This window comes from Thunnus maccoyii, chromosome 16 (assembly GCF_910596095.1).
Source record: "Thunnus maccoyii chromosome 16, fThuMac1.1, whole genome shotgun sequence".
In the NCBI taxonomy this organism is placed as follows: Eukaryota; Metazoa; Chordata; class Actinopteri; order Scombriformes; family Scombridae; genus Thunnus; species Thunnus maccoyii.
The window spans coordinates 11,927,208-11,951,320 of NC_056548.1; the positions used below are offsets into that span (position 1 = coordinate 11,927,208).

At 40.1% G+C, this 24,113-nt stretch overlaps 1 protein-coding gene across 2 annotated transcripts; it reads right to left on the bottom strand.

The window, feature by feature from the left end:
* Positions 1–4,898: 4,898 nt before the first annotated feature.
* Positions 4,899–17,585, bottom strand: lbh (LBH regulator of WNT signaling pathway). 2 transcript variants are annotated; one of them, XM_042389172.1, is made up of 3 exons: positions 17,292–17,585; positions 11,669–11,771; positions 4,899–6,951 (listed from the first exon to the last, which is right to left on the bottom strand). In XM_042389172.1, the coding sequence occupies exons 1-3, from the start codon at positions 17,318–17,320 to the stop codon at positions 6,727–6,729; spliced, it is 357 nt and encodes a 118-aa protein (XP_042245106.1). In that variant the 5' UTR covers positions 17,321–17,585; the 3' UTR covers positions 4,899–6,726. The 2 variants fall into 2 exon arrangements, with proteins under 2 accessions (XP_042245106.1, XP_042245107.1); XM_042389173.1 differs by lacking the exon at positions 17,292–17,585 and adding an exon at positions 17,136–17,278.
* Positions 17,586–24,113: the final 6,528 nt, after the last annotated feature.

The following is a 24,113-nucleotide window of genomic DNA, read 5'->3' on the forward strand; positions in this document are numbered from 1 at the left end:
CACTTAGTCAAACTCAAGACTTTTCCATGACCTGTTCCCTATGGCATGCACTCTATCTGAGAGACTGAGTGAACTGTATAGCTTTATCAGTATAAACTTCTCAAAGGTCAACGCATCACTTCAGAGGGGAATGGAAAACTTTGCTTTGAAACAAGCCCTCATTTTTGGACTTTGGTGCCAACTCACCTCCAAAAGAGAAACACATCCACATGATTAATGACGCTTGTCCAAAATAGTTTAGCAAAAGCAATTTGATCAGGTACCTCTAATCATATCCCCTTTGAGAATCCCAAATATCCAAGAGCCCCGTACATGTACATTTTGTTATGTTCATGGATAAAAACGATATGGGAGGTAAGCCAAATTATATGCAACTTTTTTTTTTCTGAAGTGAATGTTAGCATCACATTAACAGATAGATGTCGAGGCCAAAAACATTAATTCTTGTTAGACATACCATTCCTCTTACATAAGCCCATGTGGAAGAGGCAGAGTGACTTTTTCGGGCATTGTACACTGTGTTTTGGTTTATTTTCAATGAAGTCTATTGATAGCACTTTAACGAGGCTTTATTGAAAAAAAAAACTCATCTAGTTTGTTTTTTTAAACATTCTTGCCTTTAATGACCCCTTGTGCTTTTTTGGTAGTTCAAAGAAGGGACATGGTTGATTTAGCATGAGTCTTCTTCCCTTTCACTTCACTTCCTCTTCACATTGATAGCATGTCTTGGCCTTGCACCTGTAACAGCACATGTCATGTCCTTTTTTACTGTATCTCCAGTATTGCATCGTGTTTTTTTTTTTATCTTCGTCTATGTCCATGATCCTTTCCGCTCCCTCTTTTCTCCCTTTTTCCACTCTGGTCTCTAGCAATAAGGATTAGAGTGGCGGGGCCATAAGCTGTCTATTTATATCAACAACAGCCTATGGAAGAGCAGCAGCCTGTGGCTTAGCACATTAACACACAAAACTACAGTACATACGCAAGTGCATGCCAGCAGACTTGTATTGATCAAAGCTTTAAAAGCTTGAGGATGAGATGGAGATGTACCTTACATCACCCTGTTAAATAGAGGATAAGTCCCAGGGTGCTTAGACTCATTCGTTCAAAATATGTGTTGTGGTTGTGAGTCGCATTATGTCTTCAAAGGCTGGTCTGTTGACGTGCATATACAGAAAGGAGTTTGGCAGAGTTTGGAGTGTGCTTGACTCTGATTAATTGTGAATTTGTTGAGGCTTTGTTTTGAATAGCAATCACTAGTTTGTGGTCCTCTGTCCTCCATGGGTGTATCACGTGGCGCCGTGGGATTTTCAAATGTCAAATACGTTCACAGAGAGGACAGATAACAATAAAATGAGTTATCTCACTCGCTTCACCTCATGCAATTTTTCCCATCAGTGTTGTGTGTAATGTGATTTACAAAGTACAAGTTAAATTTTATGAGGGCAAGGTGACACTAAGCAAGTTTCCAATTGTCATTTTCGCTACGGTTGCAGTTTACCTTATCTCGCCAAGTCTTATCTAAGCTGGCCACCACGAGACACAACCAGTCTTTAACCTGTGATTTATCCATGTTACAGCGCAGGTGTTCTTTATGCTCAACCTCCTCAACATCCTTCTTTTTCGTCCACTGACTCCTTCACCTTTTAATCCTCCCTTCTTGTTGCATGCCTCTCAGCGAATCTTATTCTAACTCTTCCCTTGTTGACAGTGCCAGATATGTGTCTACCCTTGGTGGGCTGTCTCCAGACAGGTTATAAATAACTAGCAGAGTTTTTGCTTCATGTCCTGAGAGCTCTACTTTCTTCTCACACTTGAGGAACCATGGGAAAAGAATCTTTCCCTTACGCACATGGCACTCATAATAACAGACACGGTTAGACATAAAACCTCCAAGCACATGCGCCTGTTTGCAAGCTTTGCACAGACACACAGACACAGTTGTGTATGCACACACAGAGCAAACCTCTGTGGCTTACATTAAGGTTGCAGTATAGCAAGGTTATAAGAACAGGGCTTCTGTTTATAATGAAATGTTAACTTACATTACATAACCTGAACTGTGGGAATGCAGAGTACATTTCTACTGTCATGTAAGTATGGGAAACTTGCTGAAACAACAGAATGAGAAGTCTGGGAGAGCGAAAAATAGAAAGACCAAGAAAACAACTGAAGAGAAAGAAAGCTGGATGAGAAGAGGGAATGGAAAAAAAGAGTTCACTGGATAAGCATTATTTTTCTGCTCATGACATATCAGATTTAAGAGGGACGGGTTATGTTGTGGGTACATGAAGGGGCTGGTCCAGGTGTGAGTTCATGTGTATAGGATTGACAGTGAAACAGCGTTAATGTGCACTATAGTTGGGAGTCGGGGAGAATTCAGGGGTTGGCAGGTCAGACTCTGCTGACACACTGGGATCAGCGATGGGATTGTTTCCACTGGAAAGAATTCCAAGAATGAGTTAGAAGAGCTATCAGTGACTTCACTCAGAGGACTCTGACAACAGTTTTAATACACAGCCAGACACACACATGCTCTCATGCACATTTAAAAATATTGCATCTCATGCCAACAATGGTGTGCAAGACACACTCCGTTCCTGCATGTCATTGAGTATGCAACGACTCTCACTGAATACTCACCTTGCCATCTGCAAAATGAATGCTGTCACCTCTCACCTCTCTCAACAGCACGGTGATTAATGAACAGATTGACAGTTTAAAGAACTAATTTCAAAAGTTTGGACACACTTTCTCATTCAAGGGAATGGGAAGGTGTGTCCAAACTTTTGACTGGTACTGAACAAGAGAAAAAGTTGAAATCTGCAGTGAAGTGAACTAAAACATGAGGGCATGTTCATAGGGCAAGATAAGATTAAAGCATCTGAAAACTTGGTTTCACATTGAAGTATTTTTCTATGAGTCATGAATAAATAAGCAACAAAGTTAGAGGTTAGAAAAAACATTCATATGTTATTTACAACATCATCACATCACAACATCATTTTACATCAGAATCCAATTCCATTGTTGCTAAACTCTCATGTGAAATAACCAAAACTTTGGCAGAAATCACCTCATGCAGATGCTAGTTGAGAAAACTGGTTTAACACTTTTTTTTTTCAAGTCTATATTAATACAATACTCACATGCTCATATGTACACTGAAAGCATTATTGGTCACTGTAATAGTTCCTCCAGTCCATACGGGCTACCAAAAATATCCCTTCTGAAAGCAATTTCAGTGTAAGTGATGGAGGACAAAAATGTCCAATAACAGTCCTTTAACCTGAACCTATCCTTTAAATGTGTCCAGATGCTGGAAGGAAATACAGTCTAAAACATAATTATTTTATGAGTGTAAAAATGTGTAGCTCCAGTTAAATTTCTCTCAGTTCCCAGTCTCATTTTTCATTGCTTTCTCAATCAGGTTTAAAGGGGCAAAGCAAATTTTAATTACCGGTCTGTAATTGCAAAGATTCCTTAATGAGTTAATCAGCTATGAAATGGCAGCCATAAGAGCTGAAAATAAGCGCTGCTCAAAATGTCAAAAAGCTATGGAAAGATGCTGCAGGGCTTCCTTTCATCTCTCCTTTAGCCTCAGAAACACAAGACCTTTCTTTATCAAAAGTGAAGTACATTGCTCTCTCACAGTTCCTCTCTCCAGTAATATTTGAAACTCTGCAAAGTTCAGAGGTTTCTGGCTGACGTCACATGATTACGTAGCTTGATGCAAGTTGAATCAGTCTCTCTAAGGATTGTGTTATCCTTTTTCTAACTTATTACGATTTCTTCTTTCCATGATCTCATGACATTTTCCACTGAGATCAAGGAACAGTCATTAGAAAAGAGACAAAGGATATTATTTTTTTTATCCTATTCAGAAGTAGCCAGCGACTCCCCAGGCCAGACGCACACTCTGCTGCTGACCACCATTATCAGCTGAGGATATTAATAACTCTTTATGCTCCATTTTTTCCAGGAAGAGAGAAGCAGAATAGAATGTCAGTTCATTGTTCCCCTTCCAGGAAGTGACCGTAAGGCCCTGAGAGTACCACCTTGGCCAATCTATCAGGCTCTTGGCCTCCAAAGGCCCTACCGCAGCAACTCTGATGGACTGTTCCTGGTATTAGGCAATCAAACTTGACCTAGTGGGTCACTAATACAGTACATAGCAGCAAATCACCTGAGAAGTTTCCACTGTAACAATGATCAGAAAGCTTTCTGTTTATTCCTGTAAATCCCCACAGTTCCCCATTAGTGCTTTTCCGCTCAACCACATTTTATTAGTCTTGTATCATTGTGGTGAGTGTTTATGGGTATAGCGTGAGGAGTTGCTTCCACAGGCTTTTATACCCTGTATTGCCCTTGATATTTCTGGAATTGTAAAGTAGATTTTTTCCAAAGGCTGGTCAGTCAATCCAGTGTGCTCCATATCACTGGATGGCAGCATTTTAATATTTTAAATGTAAAAACATGGAAATCAAATCCGTTATTGCACAGGAATAAGATTTTGTTGTAACTAGGGGTTATATCGTGCACTTTTGCCTGCAAGTTGAAGACAGGAAGTAGCATGTGGCCTGTTCTCGCTTCTATATATACGCATATTTGATACCTGCATCTGTATTCGTAGACAGAATCTGTATGTGAGAGATGCCGAGCAGGAAGTAATACTGCTTTTCTCTAACCACTGCAGGTGAAGTGAGTGGGGAAAAGAGAGGGGGGGTGTTTCACATAAACTAAAATGAAAGTAAACTCAGAAGTAGTCTCTTGGAAACAATACTGAGACTGGCTGGAGGTAAATCCCTGTAAAAAGCTCTCTTTTTTTTTTCCATCTTGTACCAGAAAAACAGCATTAACTCTTGATAGTCAATTATTTTCAAAGCAGAGTCACACAGTTGGGTAGCAAATTCAAATGTTTATTTACAGCCTCTGTAACTGTAACAGAGAAAAAGTGGTCTAAATACAAAAAAAAAACAAAAAAAAAAAAACAAGAGAAAGATGGCGGCTAATCTCCCTGAGCTTTACAAAAACAATGTGGGACCTGTAGGTGACTGACAGGAGAAAGAGAGAGATGTTATGTACACAGCCCTAATGCCACTCAAATGAGAAATTACAAAAAGAGTAGAAACCGACATGCTTGTACAACATTATCTCAGATTGTGTACACGAAGAGAAATCTCCACAAATTGACCAACAGACTTGTATCACAAACAATAAGTGGTGATTTAAAGAGAGAAAAGAGAACACCTACTTTTGAAATTGCAATACAGGCAAATAAAATAAAATGACATTAGCTTTGAAACATTTACAGTCTATCAGAGAAACAAATTTGATTTTCTATTAACAACTTCTATTTTTTTTGTGAATAGATTGTTTAATACTGTGTCAGATATTGCCTATAGCCTCATTCGTGAACTCTGTCCTACATTGTGAATTCTCCATGACCTGAACTCAGGTTTCAAAAGTATGGCTGTTTTCATAAAGAAAAGGAAGACTAGGAAGGACAGTCAACTTTCAGTTCAGGTGTTTACAGCTCAGAGCAATTCTCAGTCTTTTGTCTTTCTAAATTAAACCAAACAAGATCAACGCACTGCAAGGCCTCAGGGATTGGCTTACTGGGAACAAGTATTTACACATCCTTCATTGGGTCTATACATTGCTTTATCCTGACAAATGTTTCTTTTTTTCAAAAATTACAATTTTCCACTCAGCTTCCCCCTTTTGAACAACAACCTTGCATCACATTTACTCCTCAGTGTTGCAAATTTTTGCTTCGTCATCCAAGTACTGCTTCTCATAAGGCTTCCAGGAGGCCAACGTGATGAGGGGATTATAGCATGACTGTGACCTCACTGCACAACAAGCCTTTGTACTACACATTTATCTCATAAGTACTTAGCATAGCAGGGCATGCTGGTTTATTTTCTGTCACTCTCTGCTCACTTCTCTAAATGACGCCCTTTTTTTTTTTTTTTTTTTTTTTGAACTGTCAATGCCTGACGCAAGGTCACAAAAATACCATTTTAACAAATCCTGTGGTAGGAAAAAAAAAAATCCCAGTAACATTTCACACAAAACACCCACTTCTCAAAAAACAGACAAATCACAAAACATTCACTTCTCAGAAACAGACAAATCTATGGACAGCAGTGGCGATCACAATAATTAACATATCAATCCAGAAACTGAACATGGGTTTGGACAGTGTATTGTAGACGATAATCCCCTTGGGTACCACAATAGTTCTGTATGCAAGGATGAAGTCTCTGGGGTCATGACGCCAGCCATTTTGGAGTTAAGTACAGAGCAGTAGTAGCCCCCTGCAGTGTAAAAGCTGTCCATGGAGCACTGAGCTGCCACTGTCCAACAGGACATCCGTTCTGGGCCGAGACACACACGGTGGTAGGCATGGTGGAAAGTGAGTGTGGGTTAGACTTCTGCGTGTCTCTTCTTGTCAAGTTTGTTTTAATGGGTTTGCCGTCCAGGAGGATAATTTATTGTGTATTTGCGAGAAAGTGTGTTGTGTGTGTGTGTGTGTATTGCTTCTTTTTTTTTGGGAGTGATGCTTTGGTGTCAAGGGAAATGAGATGACACCACTAATCACCGAATGCCTGCCAGTTAAGTCTGCTCAAGTGCTAAGGTGCAGTGTGACCAGTGTGTGAAAGGGAGAGTCGTTCAGATAGAAGGACAGAACAAGAGTGTGTCGGTGCTGCAACACAACTTCTAGTGCTGGGAATTCTGTGTCGGCTGTCCGTTCTGGATGCTGCCATTATTCTGCTCCTCTTCCTCTTCTTCCTCCTCCTCTTCTTCTTCACTGACCAGGAACTCCTCTGGAGGCCAGCGGAGCTCCCCGCTCTCAACTTCTCCCTCCGTCGGCTCAACCACGATGGATGGGAGACGATCTTTGAGCTTACAGCAACGGTCGAAGTCTGAAGGGTCAGGGAATATCTGAAAAAGACAAACAAGGGTAAAAATACTTGTTATGAATCTTTCATGAACCTAAATCAGTTAACACAATTCAGTCTCTGATATGTAGACCAGGGTGTTTCGAGCTAGTAGAGTCAGCTGTCCCAAATTGTGAAGGCAAGAAATTATTTGTGAGCATATTTCTGATCAGTGCTAAGTGCGTGTGTGGCTTTGGGATACCAGAACTTAGTCTTGAGCCTCGCAGAAGTGCTGCAGGCACCACTAGAAGGCTAAACAATTGTGAAGGAAGTGATGTGAAGACTAAACATTTGTGATTGGAAGTGGTTACTTAAAATCCCAGTGGCATACCTGTTCTTGCCCGTCCCACATTCCTTGAACAGCTAAGCTAGTTCTCTACATAGGTGCTCACCAAAAAACTAATTGCACAAGGAACAGTGGAGGAAAAGTGATCAGTGGCTGTAAATGAATCATGTCTTACGATACTTGCAGTAAATGCTGCATCATGTATACTCTAAATGCTTTGGAAGGCGTTGTGCCAAGCAGCTCGTAGCTGCTTAGGAACCCATCCAGTACCACATCATCAACAACTCAGAAGATTATACAAGAGCACAATCACAGCATTTCAAATCAACAGTAAGTGGAAAATACAAAAAGGTGAAAGGTTTACTGGGACATGATGATTTGTGTATCCCTATAACAGTCAGCATGTAGTGTTATGTGAAATACTCCTGTGGAGATTGAGTCCCAAAAAGCTTTAGGAAAGAACGTGAAATAGGCTACAGTTATCTGCAAATCCAGACTGATATGTCTGCTTATAAATGCAGCGTGCCACAGTCAAATGTTTGGATCTAAACTGAAGGGCATGAGAGACATGCTGACAAGAGAGATTACATGCATTCGCTGTCCTGGCAAGATCGGACATCAACCTCCGACTTTCTCTGTTCTCAGGAACCAGAGAAATGGCCCAGGGGAAAAAGCCTGCCACTCCTGGTCCAAGAACAGCATTTCTTGCTGTTGTTTGGATAAAGTGGATGAATATTTTTAGACCTGCATATTTCACTCCAAGACATTTGGAGGAGGGGGTGTGAGGGGGGCATGTCGCTATCTGGGCAAAGAGCCGAGTGGAAAGAAAGCATTAGATGAGGCAGGAGAGACCGAGACAAGAAGAGAGGGGAAGAGATAGAGGGGATCCAGCTGTGTCCAAGTCTCTATGAATTCCATAGGAGACAGATGTGAAGGTAGGAAACAGACAAAAAGCTATAAATATGCCATATGAATATGAGAATTTGTCAGATTATGAAAGCATGTACAGGGGGGTCAAAAAGTCTGAGACCACTAATCAAGATTTTTCTATTTTGCCTTTGTTTTGAATATAATACTAATTTTCCTCATTACAAATGATAATATCAGCTTAACAATTTGAGTGAAAAGTTTAATCTTTGAAAAATGTACACGAATTTCAGAATATCTTTGGTATGTCCCCCTTTTGCTTTAATGACAGCATGCTCTCAAGCTGGCATGGACTCCACAAGTTTGTGCAAAACCTGATGAGCCATGTTATCCTTGCATGACTTGACAATGTTCCAATGAGCTTCTTGTTATGTCACAGAAAGCTTGGCTTTCTCAGTCTTCAAGTGCCCCCATAAATGTTCAATAGGATTGAGGTCTATGGAGGAAAGTCCATGACAGTCAGGACTCCTTGGTCTTCTTTGGTAGTAGTCTTCCAAAGTAGTTCTTGCAAAGCTTTGAGGTGCGTTTGGGGTCATTATCCTGCTGCTGTATGAATCCTTCTCCACAAAAGATGCAAACCAGAGGGTACAGCAGGTCTCTGAAGAATGGAGTGGTACGTCTTCTTGGCCAGGATGTAGTCAATTTGGTGCAGGTGTCCAACTCCCGAGTAGGCAAAACAGCCCCAGACTTGAATATTCCCACCACCATGTTTCACTGTCAGTTTGATACACTGCAGCATCATTCTCTCTCCTCCTGTTCGTCTCCTTACATACACACCTCTGTTACTGCCGTAAATCTCAAGCTTGGATTCATCAGTAAATAGGACGTTTTTCCAGTCATCCACTGTGAAATGCTGGTATTTCTTAGCCCACCCAAGCATTTGGCCTTGTTTCCCCTCCTGAGAAGTAGTTTAGAAGCTGCTACTCGTCCTCTGAGACCACTACAACATAGCCTTCTTTTGACAGTACTTTGCTGACTGGAGTCTTATGTTCTTTATTTAGAAAATTCTGTATCTGTGATGAAGTTTATTTTTTATCTCTCAGGGAACTAAGCTTGATGTACTGGTCTTTTGATGTTGTGGTCACTTTTGGTCTGCCTGACCATGCTTTGGTTACAACTGATCCAGTTTCTGCAAAGTGTTTGAGTTACATGCACTGCTCCCTTAGAAACCTTTAATCTAACCATGATTTAACGCTGTGAAAGTCCCTCTTTGCTTTCCCACTATCACATTGCTACTTAGTAAGCAATGGTCTGCTGGAAACTTGAGGCACAGCCATATTTATAACAGGTGAACACTGGCTGCAAACTGAGTTACTTGAACGAGCCTCTGATGAGTAGATCAAATCCACCTCAGTGTCATGTGAATGCATGATTCAATGGAAGGGATACAATTCAAGGAAATCTGACCTTTTGTACAAAGGAGTTAAGTTGGTCAGTGCCACAAATCTGCTTAAATTTGATTGCTGATCTTAAATATTTCTTCTTCATTTTACATGGCATAACTGTGTTTTTAAATGTTTCTGAATCCTCAAACTGTGATTATTTACAGGTTCACGTGAAAATATTAGAGATTTTTCAATGTAGTCTCAGACTTTTAGACCCTACTGTATGTGTGGCTTTTACATTGTCTGAAGACAGCTGTGCATGCAACCACGCCAAGAGGTGTGCAAGCATGTCTGTTTTCATGTCTAATGCCTGTGTTTATCTGCATTTCCTGGCCTGCATTGCCAAGCCTTGCCGTGCGTCAGCACCAAGGGGAGTTAGGCGGTGAGTGACCTTGCCTTTGGACCCCTAGCTAACACATGTCATAACTTGTTTCACTTCCAGTCACAGGAAGCGACGACACATCATCAGCCAGGCACAATACTGGCTATTTTAGGATCTTCTGGGGTGTGCGGTTGGTTTGGGGGAGGCATGAGCTAAAAGCGTGAATCATGACTGTCCCTTTTGAGATGATAATTCACTAAATAAAGTATTTGCTCATCTTCCTCCGCTAGCAGGGTTAACATTCATTTCTATAGTTTTTATAGGTGCAGCTGGAATTTAATGGTCACACAATGTGTCAAAGCCCCCAGCACCCATAATAGAGGAAGTGACTGGTGTAGCGTCATTGGTTCATACAGTGCTTCTCTAAGGAGTGGCTGGGACCTTGGGCAAAAGGCCGAGGTGAGGAAATACAGAGTGGGGGTGGAAAGAGTGGAGAAGTGGCACATTAGCACCCTTCTTTTCTCCAGTTTCCCCCTTATCCGCTCCTCTCATCCTCTCAGACAGACTCACAGCTGGGGTGTGAACTGTGGGGAAAGGAAGCCAGCCTTTTCCTCTAGGTCAGTCTACATCCTCTTTGAGTCAACGTCTGTATACAGTATGGCATTATCAGGCCTTTGTCTTACATTTATAAATGTACTGAATGTGCACCTTTCAATAAAATTATATCAATCTTGTATGAAATGATCTGTCTTTCAACAGAAATAGCCTTTTTTGCCGCGTGGGTTGACAAACCCTCAGCAGGTGGCTGACTTGCTCATGAATAATTTGGTAGTCATGACCTTAAGGCACAAGTGAAAAGTACTTAAGATGCAGCTTCACTTACTATTCACCACTAATATCTTCCTGTCCAAAATCATAAATGGTCTTAATTGACTTAATCATTGTAATCATCTTTTACAGTAAAATGTTTTAATCCCTTTCGTTTCTTTTCTCCCTAGGTATAAATGTGAAACTAAAACAAGCAAGCAGCTGTGTGTTTAAGTAGTTTTGTTTCCAAGATGACCCTATTGAGCTGACAGTAAAACAAAGCTGCTGGAAAAGCAGCTTGTCAAGACCACCTGATGGCTGCTTCTCTCATCTCTCTGAATCTGCAAGGTTTATTTTTGTGACAGGCCACGGTAAATTACAGTTTCCCAGAACTGCACTTTCTCTGTATGCATACAGTTGTGACCAATGGAAACCTTCAATGTCCTATTTATCAACATACTGTGATAAACAGAGGATACTATATTTTACTAGAGTGTCGTTTTCAAAATAACAGGTGGGTGTTTTCATTTAATAACCACTATGAATTCTCAGACAGATAAGTGAGTCATCTTTATAAAATCACACTTCAAATGAAAAACAAATGAGGAAATAATTACTGCAATCTTGTTAGCCTAACAATGTTAAACATGATGAAACAGTTCTGGTTATGTCTTGTTACACAAAAACAGTCTGGCCTCATCAGTACTGGAACAAAAAAACAAAACAAAACTTGAACATATTTTTTAAAATCCTATATCAATCTCAAACCTTATCTATAAAGTATACTGTATAGCAGTATACAGTATACTGTACACCAAATGCAGCCATGTCTTCACAAAGTATGAAATGCTGTCCATCCACTTCTTGAGAATGAACGAATGAAGACTCATACGGAGGTGGCCATACCACATAAAAAGTAAGGAAGGAATTGGGACGGAATCAGTGTTTCACTGTCGTGTGTGTGTGTGTGTGTGTGTGTGTGTGTGTGTCCTACCTGGAAGGAGAGTCTGTCCTTGCTAGGGCTGAGCCTCATGTCCTCCATGGGGGTGCTGTTGATCATCACCTCAGTCATATCTCGGCTGGGCACAAACACTGGGCTGCAGCGTGAAAAGAAGAAAAGAGGAAGATATGTGGTTAGATGCAACAATGATCATGGTCCACAGGGAGAGACAAGGGAAGTCAAATTATAGTTGAGCAGCAGAAATTCCTGACACCTCAAGAGAAAACGTACACAACGCACAAAAAAACAAACAAAAAAAACTAAAAAAAGATTAATAGTGATGATTCACAAGTGAATTATCGTTATCAAAATTTTCACAATATAAATGTCTAAGTGTGTTTATGTAACGATAAACATAAAATGTTCTAAATACAAACAAAAAGGGAAAGTCCAACATACGCCACATCTTTCAAACCCTCCTTAAGCATACACAGTCAAAGTCAGAAAGTCATGGTTGCTTTACCCCCCTGTGCATGCTCGACAGTTTTGTTTATGCTCGGTACGTCTTGACCACAACACACCAAACATCCAGTCTGTGCTCTGTGTTAATGCACTGCAAAGCTGCACAGCTCATGATGTGGCTTGCATAAGGTGGCCGTTTCTAAATACAGGATGATGTGTTCTTGCACTAGCAACACAGTCATTGTGAGAGTGTGCTGGGGGCGTGCTGTGGTATTTGACTGGGGTGGAACTCGATGCACTCTGTTCCATCGAAGCTTGGCCAAACTTTCCATTTTAGAGGAAAGTAACAAGAGGTTGGTAATTCATGTTCAGTGCATTTACTATCCAGAATTGTTGTAGTAAAGCTTTAAAAAATGACTTGAAGCAGATCCCAGGACCGACAGAGATGCAGTCTTGAGACAAGATGCTGAGCGACCTTCTCACGCTCTCTATTTAAAGCCTGGTGCCTTGTGGTCAGTGGCCACAGGCTTGTGGTTTGTGTGGTCACTGGTTTTATAGGACAAAGAAAACAGAACACGATAAGAAGCTCACTCATATCCTCACATTATCTGATTCAGTGGACTTTTTAGGGTGGGGGAAGAGATGTGTGGGCTTTGCTTGACATACTTCAAGTCTTAAATAAAACTGTTTATTTTGGGATCTAGCAGAATGGTGAAATATTATACCATGGTAGTGATTAACGCAGGGTTTTGAAATAAGGGAGTGATTATGTAAACATGCGTTCCACTGAATTAATTTTACCATTCACCACAGTTTTATTCATGGCTTACTTCTTGTCGATTAGATAACGTTTTAAAAGACTGAAAACACTGAATACTTTCAGTGTTTAATAAGTTACTTAAAATAAACAGTGTCAAAACCCACAATGCTTTAACTTCATCTGCAATTACAACATGAAACATTCTCCACTGGAAGTAAAGCAAAGTTCTTGTCTCTAATTATGACTCAAACTGAGAATCCTCTTTATGAATATATTTAAATATCTCTGCATTTACTGTCATACCAGTTAATTCTTAAAATGAGACTATCCGCATGGAAGTTCAATTGAGGGTACAACAAACTGTGCTGGACAAAAAACAAACCTTCATAAAATTAGACACCATTCAGTCATAAAGTGAGACTATAACTTTTGAATAAATTCAAAAACTTGAATTCATTTAAAAAATAATTTTTTTAAAAAAAGCACTCTTGCACTAAAGAATTTGCTCCGACAGCCTTACTTGTCTGATATGACCAGTAGCTAATGGTGGCTAATGTTAGCAAATTTTAGATAGGTATTGCTCCGTAATTGACGGTCGCTGACATTAAGACTCCTCTCTACTTGTGCTGCTGTTGTACTATATTTTGGCATTTAACATTATCCTGTAAAGGTGTGTGGCCACAAGTGACAACACTGACAAAATGATGCCTCCCTTACTGTGGAGCTTAGGGTTCAGATGCCAATGATTTCTGATAATGCGCCCATGACTTCTTGGCATCCACGTTGTTGTGCATCCACAAGCTTTCGAAGTATTGTTAATCACATTGCCGGTATAAGTTCTTTTCAGAAATACAAACACACAGAAATTATATATTGCTGTCTTACTGTAGTCTAAAGAAGAAGAATTAAAACAAATTCATCACTCAGCGCCATGGGATCATTATCCCTGAAGCAATGAGATCTGCCATTTATCAAATCAGTTTTTCCATCCCTTAAATTTACACACAGCCATTTTCACTTTCACAAGGAAACACTGACATCACAGCAGGGTGTAGGTTGTCTCTAAAAAATGTGAAATTGAAAAGCTTCTGGTTGAATTACCATAAAGTAACCTTAGCTGCACCAGTCAGACGATACAGCATACTTGGCCGAAACAATAGCCGGATATCCAAAAATAAAAAAAAAAGGAGGCTTGAAGGATATGCAAGGTTTAACATGGAAAAAATGTCAGCTGGGGCTGCTCTTGAGCTTATTTCATCCTTGAGTGGGGTGCAGAGGAGGGTGAGGCAGGCATGCAAAAAGCAGCGAAGGAGGGGACGGAGGGATGAATACGAAACAGTGACAGTGAAGACCTGAGCAGAGGGGAAGAGAGGGAGGGAAGGGAAAGAAAGATAAACACTCAGGCCTTGCCAGTCATATTTCTGTTCGGGGATCGTATAAACATCCTGCTCGGCTAAGAATAACAGAACATCGGCCTAATAAAACATAAAGGGGCACAATGAGGAGGAAGTGGGGGTGCACAAGTAACAAGTCAACCTGGTAGGAAACAAACATACACACACACCAGTCATATCTATTATTGCTTCAAGTATCAAGCAAGGCTGAACAGTGTGTCCCGTTCTCAAAGTGGAATACTTTCCTCCTAGAGAGGAGACGTTAAGTGTTCTATAAGTAACCAACCTGTAAATGTATTACATAAAATCAGCTTGGACCACAGCGGGGGCTCTACTGTCTATGGCCAAAAAAACACACAAAAAAAACCAAACACATTTGGCAGCCATATTTGAATGGAAAAGGCCTAAACTGGACAACAATACACAAAAAGACTTTAAAATGGCTAGATTGCATTGATTTCAATGGCAAGTGACAGGACAGATCTTAAAATGGCTCAGTGTTTAATGTGGGAGGCTTGCATAGTTTCTATGTCAGTAAACTTCTTAACCTCTTTACCCAGAAAAGATAATTTACACCTTGTTCTGCCAGCTTCCTAATATCACCTGTAGCCAGGGCACACTGACAGCAGCTACTGGCACAAGACACAGCAACGTATCAGAGGATTTACAGTTTAGAGCGGAAACAATTAGTTGCTGATTGATAGTTGGCCGATAGAATATTAAGAATATTTTTTTTTATTAGCAAAAATGTTAAAAATGAACAGTTGCAGCTTCTCAAATTTGAATATTTGGTGGTTTTCTTAGTCTTTCTATGATATCAAATGTAATATTGTCGGCTTTTTGACTGTCGTTTGAACAACACCAGCAATTTTTGCCATCTTGGGCCTTTTTCACCATTTTCAGACATTATTAGACTAATTAAGAAAATTAAGTTGACTTTGCAATATTTTTGAAAACCTAATCATAAAGAAGGATGACCAAGTTAATCAGCGATGCCCTTTCTGGTGCATTTTTCACTTTACCTTGACAACTACCCTAAATGAGAAAAGAATACAGTGTGACATTTTGTGTTTCCTAACCTTGTGTATTACAACATCTGAAGTTGCAGCGTTTGAGTTCTTGAAAAAATAGACAATTGCATTGACCCAGTGACCAGTGGAGGAGCAGATAAGCAGTGGAAAAATAGACATGTTGTGTTTAGACGTCTCCAACCTCACATAATTATATAGTGACCATATTCCTGATAGGTCTAACTTTATGCAACAGCCTTTCATATGCAATCACATTAACAAAGGGTCTGTAAAGCCATCTGCCACACCAGCCTTACACCTTCATCTATGATGGTCAAAATCATTCTGTTAAAGAAGATTTTTAACCGTAAGCCGGAGAGTCTTACGGCATAATTTAAAAACGTAACACTGGGTTAATCCATCTTTCTCAAGACTATAAAAAGGCCAAGGCCATGCTAGCCCCATGTGTGTCTGTCCTGTAGCGGCGCTGACAGGAGCCCAAGTTGTCTCTATGACAATCTCACCCGAGGCACAAGATGGGACTTGCGTTATCAACATTGTTTCCCCTCTGCCACCCCTCAGTTCTTACTACTAGTATCATAAATCTCAGCCTGTGTGGTGACAGAGCAAAGCTGCTGTTCCATGCCAGCGCTGAGCTTACCACCAGCCGAGTCACACAGCTCCTGCAGGTATGTGGGTGGTGGTGGAGGTGGGGGGCTGAGTAAGACCCCCCAAAGAGTGCAGTGGAATGAATGGGTTGTATCCAGATTCTTGTGGGTTGAGTCTGTCACCGAAAAACACATCATGGATCAGTTGCCACTTCAGTGCCTGACTGTAATCTTAATAGAGAAGTGTGGGAGTGAAAATCTTTTTGACCCAATAGATTTTCTATATACACTGTTGTGTATGTATGTTGAGTGAGATCCAGCTATTGTTGTCTTCCTGTTCACACTGATAGAAAACCACAGCGCACACTGAGAGCTTTGGCCTAACTTCCAACATGCAAATCAAATCATGCTCAAAAGTTTCTACTTTTAACTTTGAATTATAACTAGCCCTGAGGGAAAAGTAAAAAGCCTGTTTATGGGTTTTACATAGAAGTATTTTCACAGAACAGAGAAGCACAGGCCTATTGTAGCAGAGGCGCGAGAGAAAAATGTGGTTACAGTAAAGAGGTCGATTCTGAACTTCCTGGTTAAGACTGCCAGAAGCCTGCTGAGGTTTGAGAAGTGCTCGCAAAACAATATTTCAAAGCAACTCGCATATCCTCTCTACAAACAGGAAAGACATTCAACAGATAAGACAACAGAGAAACTCAAATAAATAAAAGTGCATTCCCTATCTCTGTGTCAAGAAATACACGGGGGAGTTAGAGTACTGATTCTCAGAGGCAATGGTGAAAAAAGAAAGCCTCAGGTTATTAAAAATGATAGAAGCAGAGTGCACCCATCCGTCTCCGATTGCACTGCACCTGCAGCACAAAAGACCAGAGGATGAAAACAGTGTCTTACTTCACACTGTACACTAAAGAAAGCCTGTGCAAAGCTAAAGTGCATTTACCCCAGAATAGAAGTAAGATTAAAATGAAGCAGACCACACTAAGTGACCACTGACCTTTTTGAATTGGCACTTGCAGCAAAAAAAAAAAAAAAAAAAAAAAAATTATATATATATATATATATATAAATAAATAATAAGTATGTAACATTAGGGGAGATCTAGAATTTTCTCTTTTTTTTCCAATCAGTTAGTACCGTGACATTTCCAAATTCAGGGGCAACACCCCATAGAAAATCTCAAAGGAAACAAGAGTGGGTGCAGCAACAAAGGTGGCTGATTCAGAGGGAAATCACAAGGCAAATATAAACCACAACTATAGAATTCATTGTTCTTACCTGTCAGATGCAAAAAAACAAAAACAAAACAAAAAAAAAAACAACAAAAAACAAATCTATTGTTTGATACTTGATTTAGTTATTTCTATCAAGCGAGAACAGAAAAAGCACGAAGCGAGTGAACAGGTGAAAGTCGAAAAAGATGTGAGTACTCACCAGTATATCTGCGGGGAAAATACAGACATGAATTCACACCTGCTGTCAATTCTGCTGATTAGGGAATCTAATTACGTGCCACTGACTTCTCTCTGTCTTAATGTAGTTTTTTTTTCTCTCTCCCCAAGACAGCACAGGACGCGCACGCAAACCGAAAGCAACTGTGCGCCAAGTTTTGACAGGCTGTGGGCAAAACGCGGCTCTTTAATTTCGGTGTGTCTGATCAGCACCCCAGTTGTGTTTGAGTATTTATCCGAGAGGCGTGTACTTGAGCGGCCAGAGACACACCTCCTCACTGCACGGGCCAGAAATCCTCAATGGCAGCTCATTATCAGCAGGAGCCAATCAGAGCACATGTGACTCGTGCCCCCTCCGCCCTCAGCCCTGATGACGACAACATGCACTGAACCCTCTCATTGGGAATGGACAAGAAGATACTGCATGATGCTATTGATTTGTAGTCTCCAAGGCAACAAAATGACAGTCTTACCTCCTCTTGAATGACAAAAAACACAGCGATTCGCCTGTTAGGTAATCCGTGACATTCATCCAAATGAGGAGGGAGAGGGAAGGAGCTCATCTGCCTGACTCATTCACAAATATATTCCAAGGGCAAGTCAATGTCTTCATATTTCAGTCGCAATGGATGGTCCTCCTGCAGTGTTTTGCCTTTAAACTCAATGCAAATTACATGTGTGTTCACTACATATTGTTCAAATTGTTTGATGAATGTCAGAATTAGATCCTCCAAATTCATAATGCAGACTTTCCAGGACCTGATTATATTATAGTTAGGACTGCTGGCACATACTTGACCTTCACACCTTATAAAATGCCCAGTTGCTTTTTTCCTTGCACGCAGTGTCCTGTACATTTGGCTCAGAGGAAGCAGGTGCACAGGACGCTCTCCAGTTTTAGGAGGCAAATGGTAAAACCAGTATGACTCTACTGCCACCTTGTGACCAACTAAGGACCTTTTTTTGAATGTTTCAGTTTCCTATGTTTCTCATTCATAATATACTTTAAGTACATACACAGTAGCGTTTTGGAAGACGGTCTTTTATTGACTGTTAATCCACTTCTGTTCTGTGTTTACCTGCTGCCCTTGGGTCACATTTTCAAAAAAACACAACATAATGTATCACTGCTACGCTGATGACACACAAATCTATTTTCCAGTAAAAGTCAGACTCCTCCTAACTGGTTAAATTAGTCAGAAGTCCATTACTGGATGTGCAATAATTTCCTGCATTTGAATGCACACAAGACTGAAATGCTGCTTGTTGACCCAGTTAGATTCACATCGCTTTTATAGACTTAAACATTAATCTCGATGGCTGCACAATTTCTCAGACCCATACAATCAAGAATTTAGGAATAATATTTGATCCATCCCTTACATCTGAGCCACATATCAAGTATATAACACAAACAACCCTCTTCCACCTTTGTAAAATAGCTCATATACAACACATTCTATCAAATTCAGATGCTGAAATCCTCATACATGCCTTCATAACATCTAGAACAGACTACCGTAATGCACTTTTCTCTGGCCTACCTAAAACAGCAACACAAGGTCTTCAATAGGTCCAGAATGCAGCTGCCAAAGTCCTCACAAGGTCTAAAAACTGGATCATCTAACACCGGTACTGATGTCTTTGAATTGGCTACCGGTTCATGCAAGAGCTGATTTTAAAATACTCCTGCTTATCTTTAAGGCTTTAAATGGATTGGCTCCTTGATATATCACCAGGCTAATTGCTCGGTATACTCTATCACGTCCCTTACGTTCCCAAGTTGCCGGGTATTTGACTGTTTCTCAATTCAATAAGAATACTTTTGGTGGCCGAGCCTTTGCCCACCAAGCTCCATTTCTCTGGAATAATCTACCACTGTACATTCGGGAGACAAGCTCTGTTGATATTTTCAAATCCAGGCTGAAAACACATCTTTTTTCTGTTTACTATGACCATTCCTAATTTCACCAGCTGGGAACCCAAATCACTAATTGTTTTTCTTTTTAACATGAAGCTATTCCAACCCTGTTAAAGCTATATGATCACTGTTTTAAAAGAAATAACCTAAACCTTGTGTTGTAATATTAACATTACTACCGGTATATATGTGTCTGAGTGCGTGTGGTGGTGTGTGTGTGTAGTTTTACTTGTATTATCATGCGTCTCTTTTGTCTTCTTTCTGCTGTTGTTCTTAATGACTTGTAAAGTGTACAGAGACTCTCTTGGTGATGTGCACTTTAAATAAACTGAAGTTAAGTTGAGTTGAGTTGAGTTGAGTTGAGTTGAGTTGAGTTGAGTTGAGTTGAGGTGAGGTGAGTTGAGTAGAGTTGAGTTGAGTTGAGGTGAGTTGAGTTAATCTCCTTATTGTCTCTGTGGTGACATAAACATCACATTATAATGAAACTTGCAGCCTCCGTGACTCTGCCAGTTTGCAAATGCTCCTTATCTAAACATCTTGGCTGTCAGCAGATGGCACACATGATAAAGAGTGGCAAACAGTGCAAAAACACTTTGTCAAACCAAAATTAAAACGCCCTAAAAAAAAGTTTTCTTTAAAAAGAGACAATCAACAATTTGTGCCATCAGAAATGCCACTTATTTATAATGACCAAAGGTTGTGCTGTCCAAGATACGTTTACTTTGTCCAACGCATCACAATACTTTTTAGCATGGTGCTGCCATACAATCAAGGATAGAATAAAACTAAGCAATTGTCTAAGCAATAAGTGGTAAAATGTTCTATAATCACTTATTACTAGTCACATTTGACCATATAAATTACAAACATATTCACATACTGTATGAAACTGAAGTTTGACTTAAAGATGGAAAATAAATATTTTGTGTGTTTATGAACCAATTACAATTGGAAGTGTATGCATGTTTAACTGTTTCACTGATAAGGAATATTTTCCATATTATGTGAAATGAAAATGTAACTCCCTACTCTTGAAAAGAGTTTTGTCCTTGTTTGTGATGTTCAGAATTCAGAGATACTGAATTGAAAATACTGCACTGATATAATTTATGTTAGTGTTGTGTGCCATTGACACTGTTTGATGTGACTCATAATGAAAAAAATGACTTAAGAAACCTAAAACCTGTTTCTGTAGTGAGTTTGTCTCTCTCAGACGTACTACACTGTAGGAAGCCAAAGATCATCTTGCAAGATTCAGTGACACAAAATTTCCACAGGATGTCACTGGTGTCTATGGAATAGTCAGGGCCCTTTACAGTCTATGGTAGGGCCCTAAATTAGCTGCTGTAGACTGGCAATGTTTTTTCTCGAAATATCTAGATAAAGATTATGTGTCAACATCTGCATGACATGCTTGATAAAACTTTCTACAGTAATTTCAATTACTGTTAAATTCTAGTTGTGGACTATGTGAAAAATTGAAAAAGATACAGAATGATATCTACAGAAAGGCTTAAACTAAATCATTATTTGAATAATTTTCAATTACTTTAAAAATATAAAGTACATTTTTCAAATGTTATTTGTTATTGCAATTTAAATATTTTGATATTTTTGTTAATAAGTTTATCTCCTTTAGGGGACCAATCACTAGTCTTGCTGTCTATGTTTCTTTATGAATTGAAAAGGATAGACAAGTAAGGGGGCCCTGTTTGTTTCTGATAAATAGATCTTGGCTTTTAGACTTTGTGTGCCAATATATCTAAACACATACTGCATGTGGCTCATCTATGATTAGTCTATAAAATTATGCTAAATATCATCAGCTTAATATAAAACCACTTTCACCATGATAATCGCATTACAGGTGGTGTAATTTTGCTTTAGCTACTTACTGTATAATGGTTTAACAGTAAAGGATTAGGTCAATAAAGTGATCCTGAACCAGTTTCCTCATAAGCAGTATGTCTTGAGAATGGCGACCCCCTCTGTTCACTTTGGAGACCTGCAGGCCAGCTGCTTTTATCCCTGCTCTACATAAACAGCTGCACATCTGGGCAAGCAGGGATGCCTCGGGGGAGCAGAGGGGAGGCTGAGGACCGACTGCACGACGTGTAAATGAACGAGGCCCTGAAGGGGACGGCAGTCGACAAGCACCCGTTGTCCTTTTGGCTGCTTTTCCAAGGAGGCTTAGGCTACGTTTCTTCTTGGACTCTGAGCATTTCTTTTTTTTTTTTCCTTTGTGATCTTTTCTTGTTTCTTTCTTGTTCATTGGTGATCATTGGACCTTTGTGGTTTACTAATCTTTTCACTTTTTGAACAGAAACCATCAACATCAAAGCATCACACATAAAAATTACAATGACATTATCTTTCATTCTTTGCAGCAAATCTCTTTCTCACAGCCAGGAAATAATTTTTTGCAGAGAGAATCTTCCTCCCACATGAGTTTGAGTGTTTCCATGTTCGCAGTGTTTTTGTTGTTGTATGTGTTTATGTCCATTAGTGTAAGCATGTGCAGGCCTACAGGTTTATCCTGTGTGGAGACATTGGCGAGTATCGTTTTTTTCTCATGCATACATGTGTATGTTTGTGCATGTGTGTTGCTGAGGGACATCTGATCTCCGGGCTCGCCGCACGCCACGCTTGCTTGCAGGTGGTCTGTCCGCACTTGGGGGCCGACCAGATTTAATATTTCATAGGAGCGCAGCACACCCCTGACGCCATCATTGAGTCCACATGGCTGGCCGGAAAGCTGCTCTGTGAACACTCAGCTGAAATATGCGGCCTGCCAGCCCCCTCTCCACCATGCTGCTCGCTCACTTGCTGGGCCTCACAATTAAAAGCTAACCACAGCTACAGATGTTGGCAGCTGTCTTTAACCCATTAGATGCCACTCTGTAATTCCAGTCTGCTACTCCTCACTGTGTGAGCTGTTAAAATATGCGGATAAAGATTGGATGATTACCCAATCTTTACTTGTATTGGCTTGGTGAAGGAACAGGTCATGTGTAGACAGAAAAAGGCAATAAAACAGAGAGAAAAACAAGAACAAGCTGAAGAGAAGAGAAAGAAGAGGAAACAGTGTGAGAAGTTCCAAGCCGAGTGTGCTAGCTAAACCCTCAGCTCCTTCAGTTTTAATATACAGTATATTATATTTATACACCACATAAACAGGAAACCAAAGGTGTTTATGGCCACCTTGCAAAATACAAAGTTAGGAATTCAAGGTCAGGTCAGAATTTCGTTCATCATTCATCAGATTCCAGCGAGGCCGATCCTTGTTCTGTGTTTGCCGTATGAGGCCAAACACATCATGTATGGTGTGGAGTTGGACTTAAGCCAAAGAGAACAGAGGGAACTTCACCAGCACCATTATTCAACAAGGTCAAACCCGATTTAGATTTGAAACCAAAGCCAAAACAGGGCATCTTGAAGCTGTTAGGAAACTATTCCAGATCTTAAACAGACCAGGGGGACTGTGTACATCTCCCTAATTGCACATGTCAATTTATGTACAAGCGCTTGGTTTAGTCAAGCTCCATTACCCCCCCTTTCTTTCTCTCATGCTGTTGCACTGTCACTGTCTCCCTCTCTCTCTCTTCTCTCTCTATCTTGCACATATACACACTCAACTTCCGGCACATGGAAATTCACAGATTTAAATGTGTGTGTTGCAACCGGTGTGCTTACACTGAGGCACATTAACACACACAAGCAGCTATACATCCACATGTACAGACCAAACAAACACTTATCAACCCTCCTACACACACGGTTACATACACACACACACCCCAAACCAACAACAAGTCACTGAGACAAACCATGTCAGTTCACAGCTTGACAGCTTGTTAATGTTGTGTGACTTCTCTGGGAACAAAGGATGCATTGCAGAAACTCAAGACTGCATGTAATTAATCCAATCCCAGCAATAACTCTCTCAAATATTTATTGTATTCCGCTATCAGTGGTGAGGGAGACAAATGAAGAGCCTGACAAAGACCTCACACATCCATAGGAGTCTGTAGATTCCAGAGACTGTGGTGAGGAGAGCAGGTGAAAAGAGTTATTTACTTCTCGACCGTCAGGGCCTATATAATGTTTTAACACACTGACCGTAACCCTTCAGGGACCTAACTTCAATAATGCTGTCATCACCTGGTTTGAGAGTTAAGGCTTGATGGTGTGATACAAGCGTCCAGTATCCATGGGAGAGTGACCAAAGCAAACACGAGGCAGACTTTTCACTGTGAACTTTGCTCTGATATACTGTATATTCTACATATATGTTAGTGATATTTATTCATTTGTGTTGAACGCTGCAGAAATACATTTAAACTTATTTTAATCCCGATACACACTTGACATGATAGCTGTTTGCCATTCGTTAAAGTGGTGAAAAAAAGCATCAAATCACCCAAATAAGGAAAAACAAGAGACCTTTCTTTTTTTTTCTTTTTTTTCTTTCTTTTTTTTTTTTTTTTACCACTAGTGGTATCTTGCTAGCAGATATTTGCTCATGCTTCAAGATATCTGCCTGCTCCTTATTACAATCAAAGTGAATGGAATTTTGTGCTCAGAGCACTGAAAAATTACACTTAAAGCTGGATTAACTTATTATTATTATTTTAATTTTTTGGCCACTTGGGGGCAGCGGAACAAATGGAAAACACAACATCTGGCATTCTACCACTTTATTAAGTTGTTATGTGGAACATGTTAGCAAACAGTTGTGTATTTACACATCCAGTTTCTGGCCACCTGACGAATCTGATACTCACTCTTCTTTCAGTTTTGCTTTCTACCAGTTCCTGAGAAATGTAGAGTATCTGGCTCTTTAGCTTGCTTAGATGCTCCACTTTTTTTTTTCTTTCACCAGCT

Excerpts from the sequence above, each read along its gene's own strand:
- lbh (XM_042389172.1), bottom strand. The coding sequence starts at position 17,320 with ATGTCTGTATTTTCCCCGCAGATATACTG. Across the intron at positions 11,772-17,291 it reads TTTTCCCCGCAGATATACTG|CCCAGTGTTTGTGCCCAGCC; the intron begins GTGAGTACTCAC and ends TTCACGCTGCAG. Across the intron at positions 6,952-11,668 it reads AGGACAGACTCTCCTTCCAG|ATATTCCCTGACCCTTCAGA; the intron begins GTAGGACACACA and ends TGTCTTTTTCAG.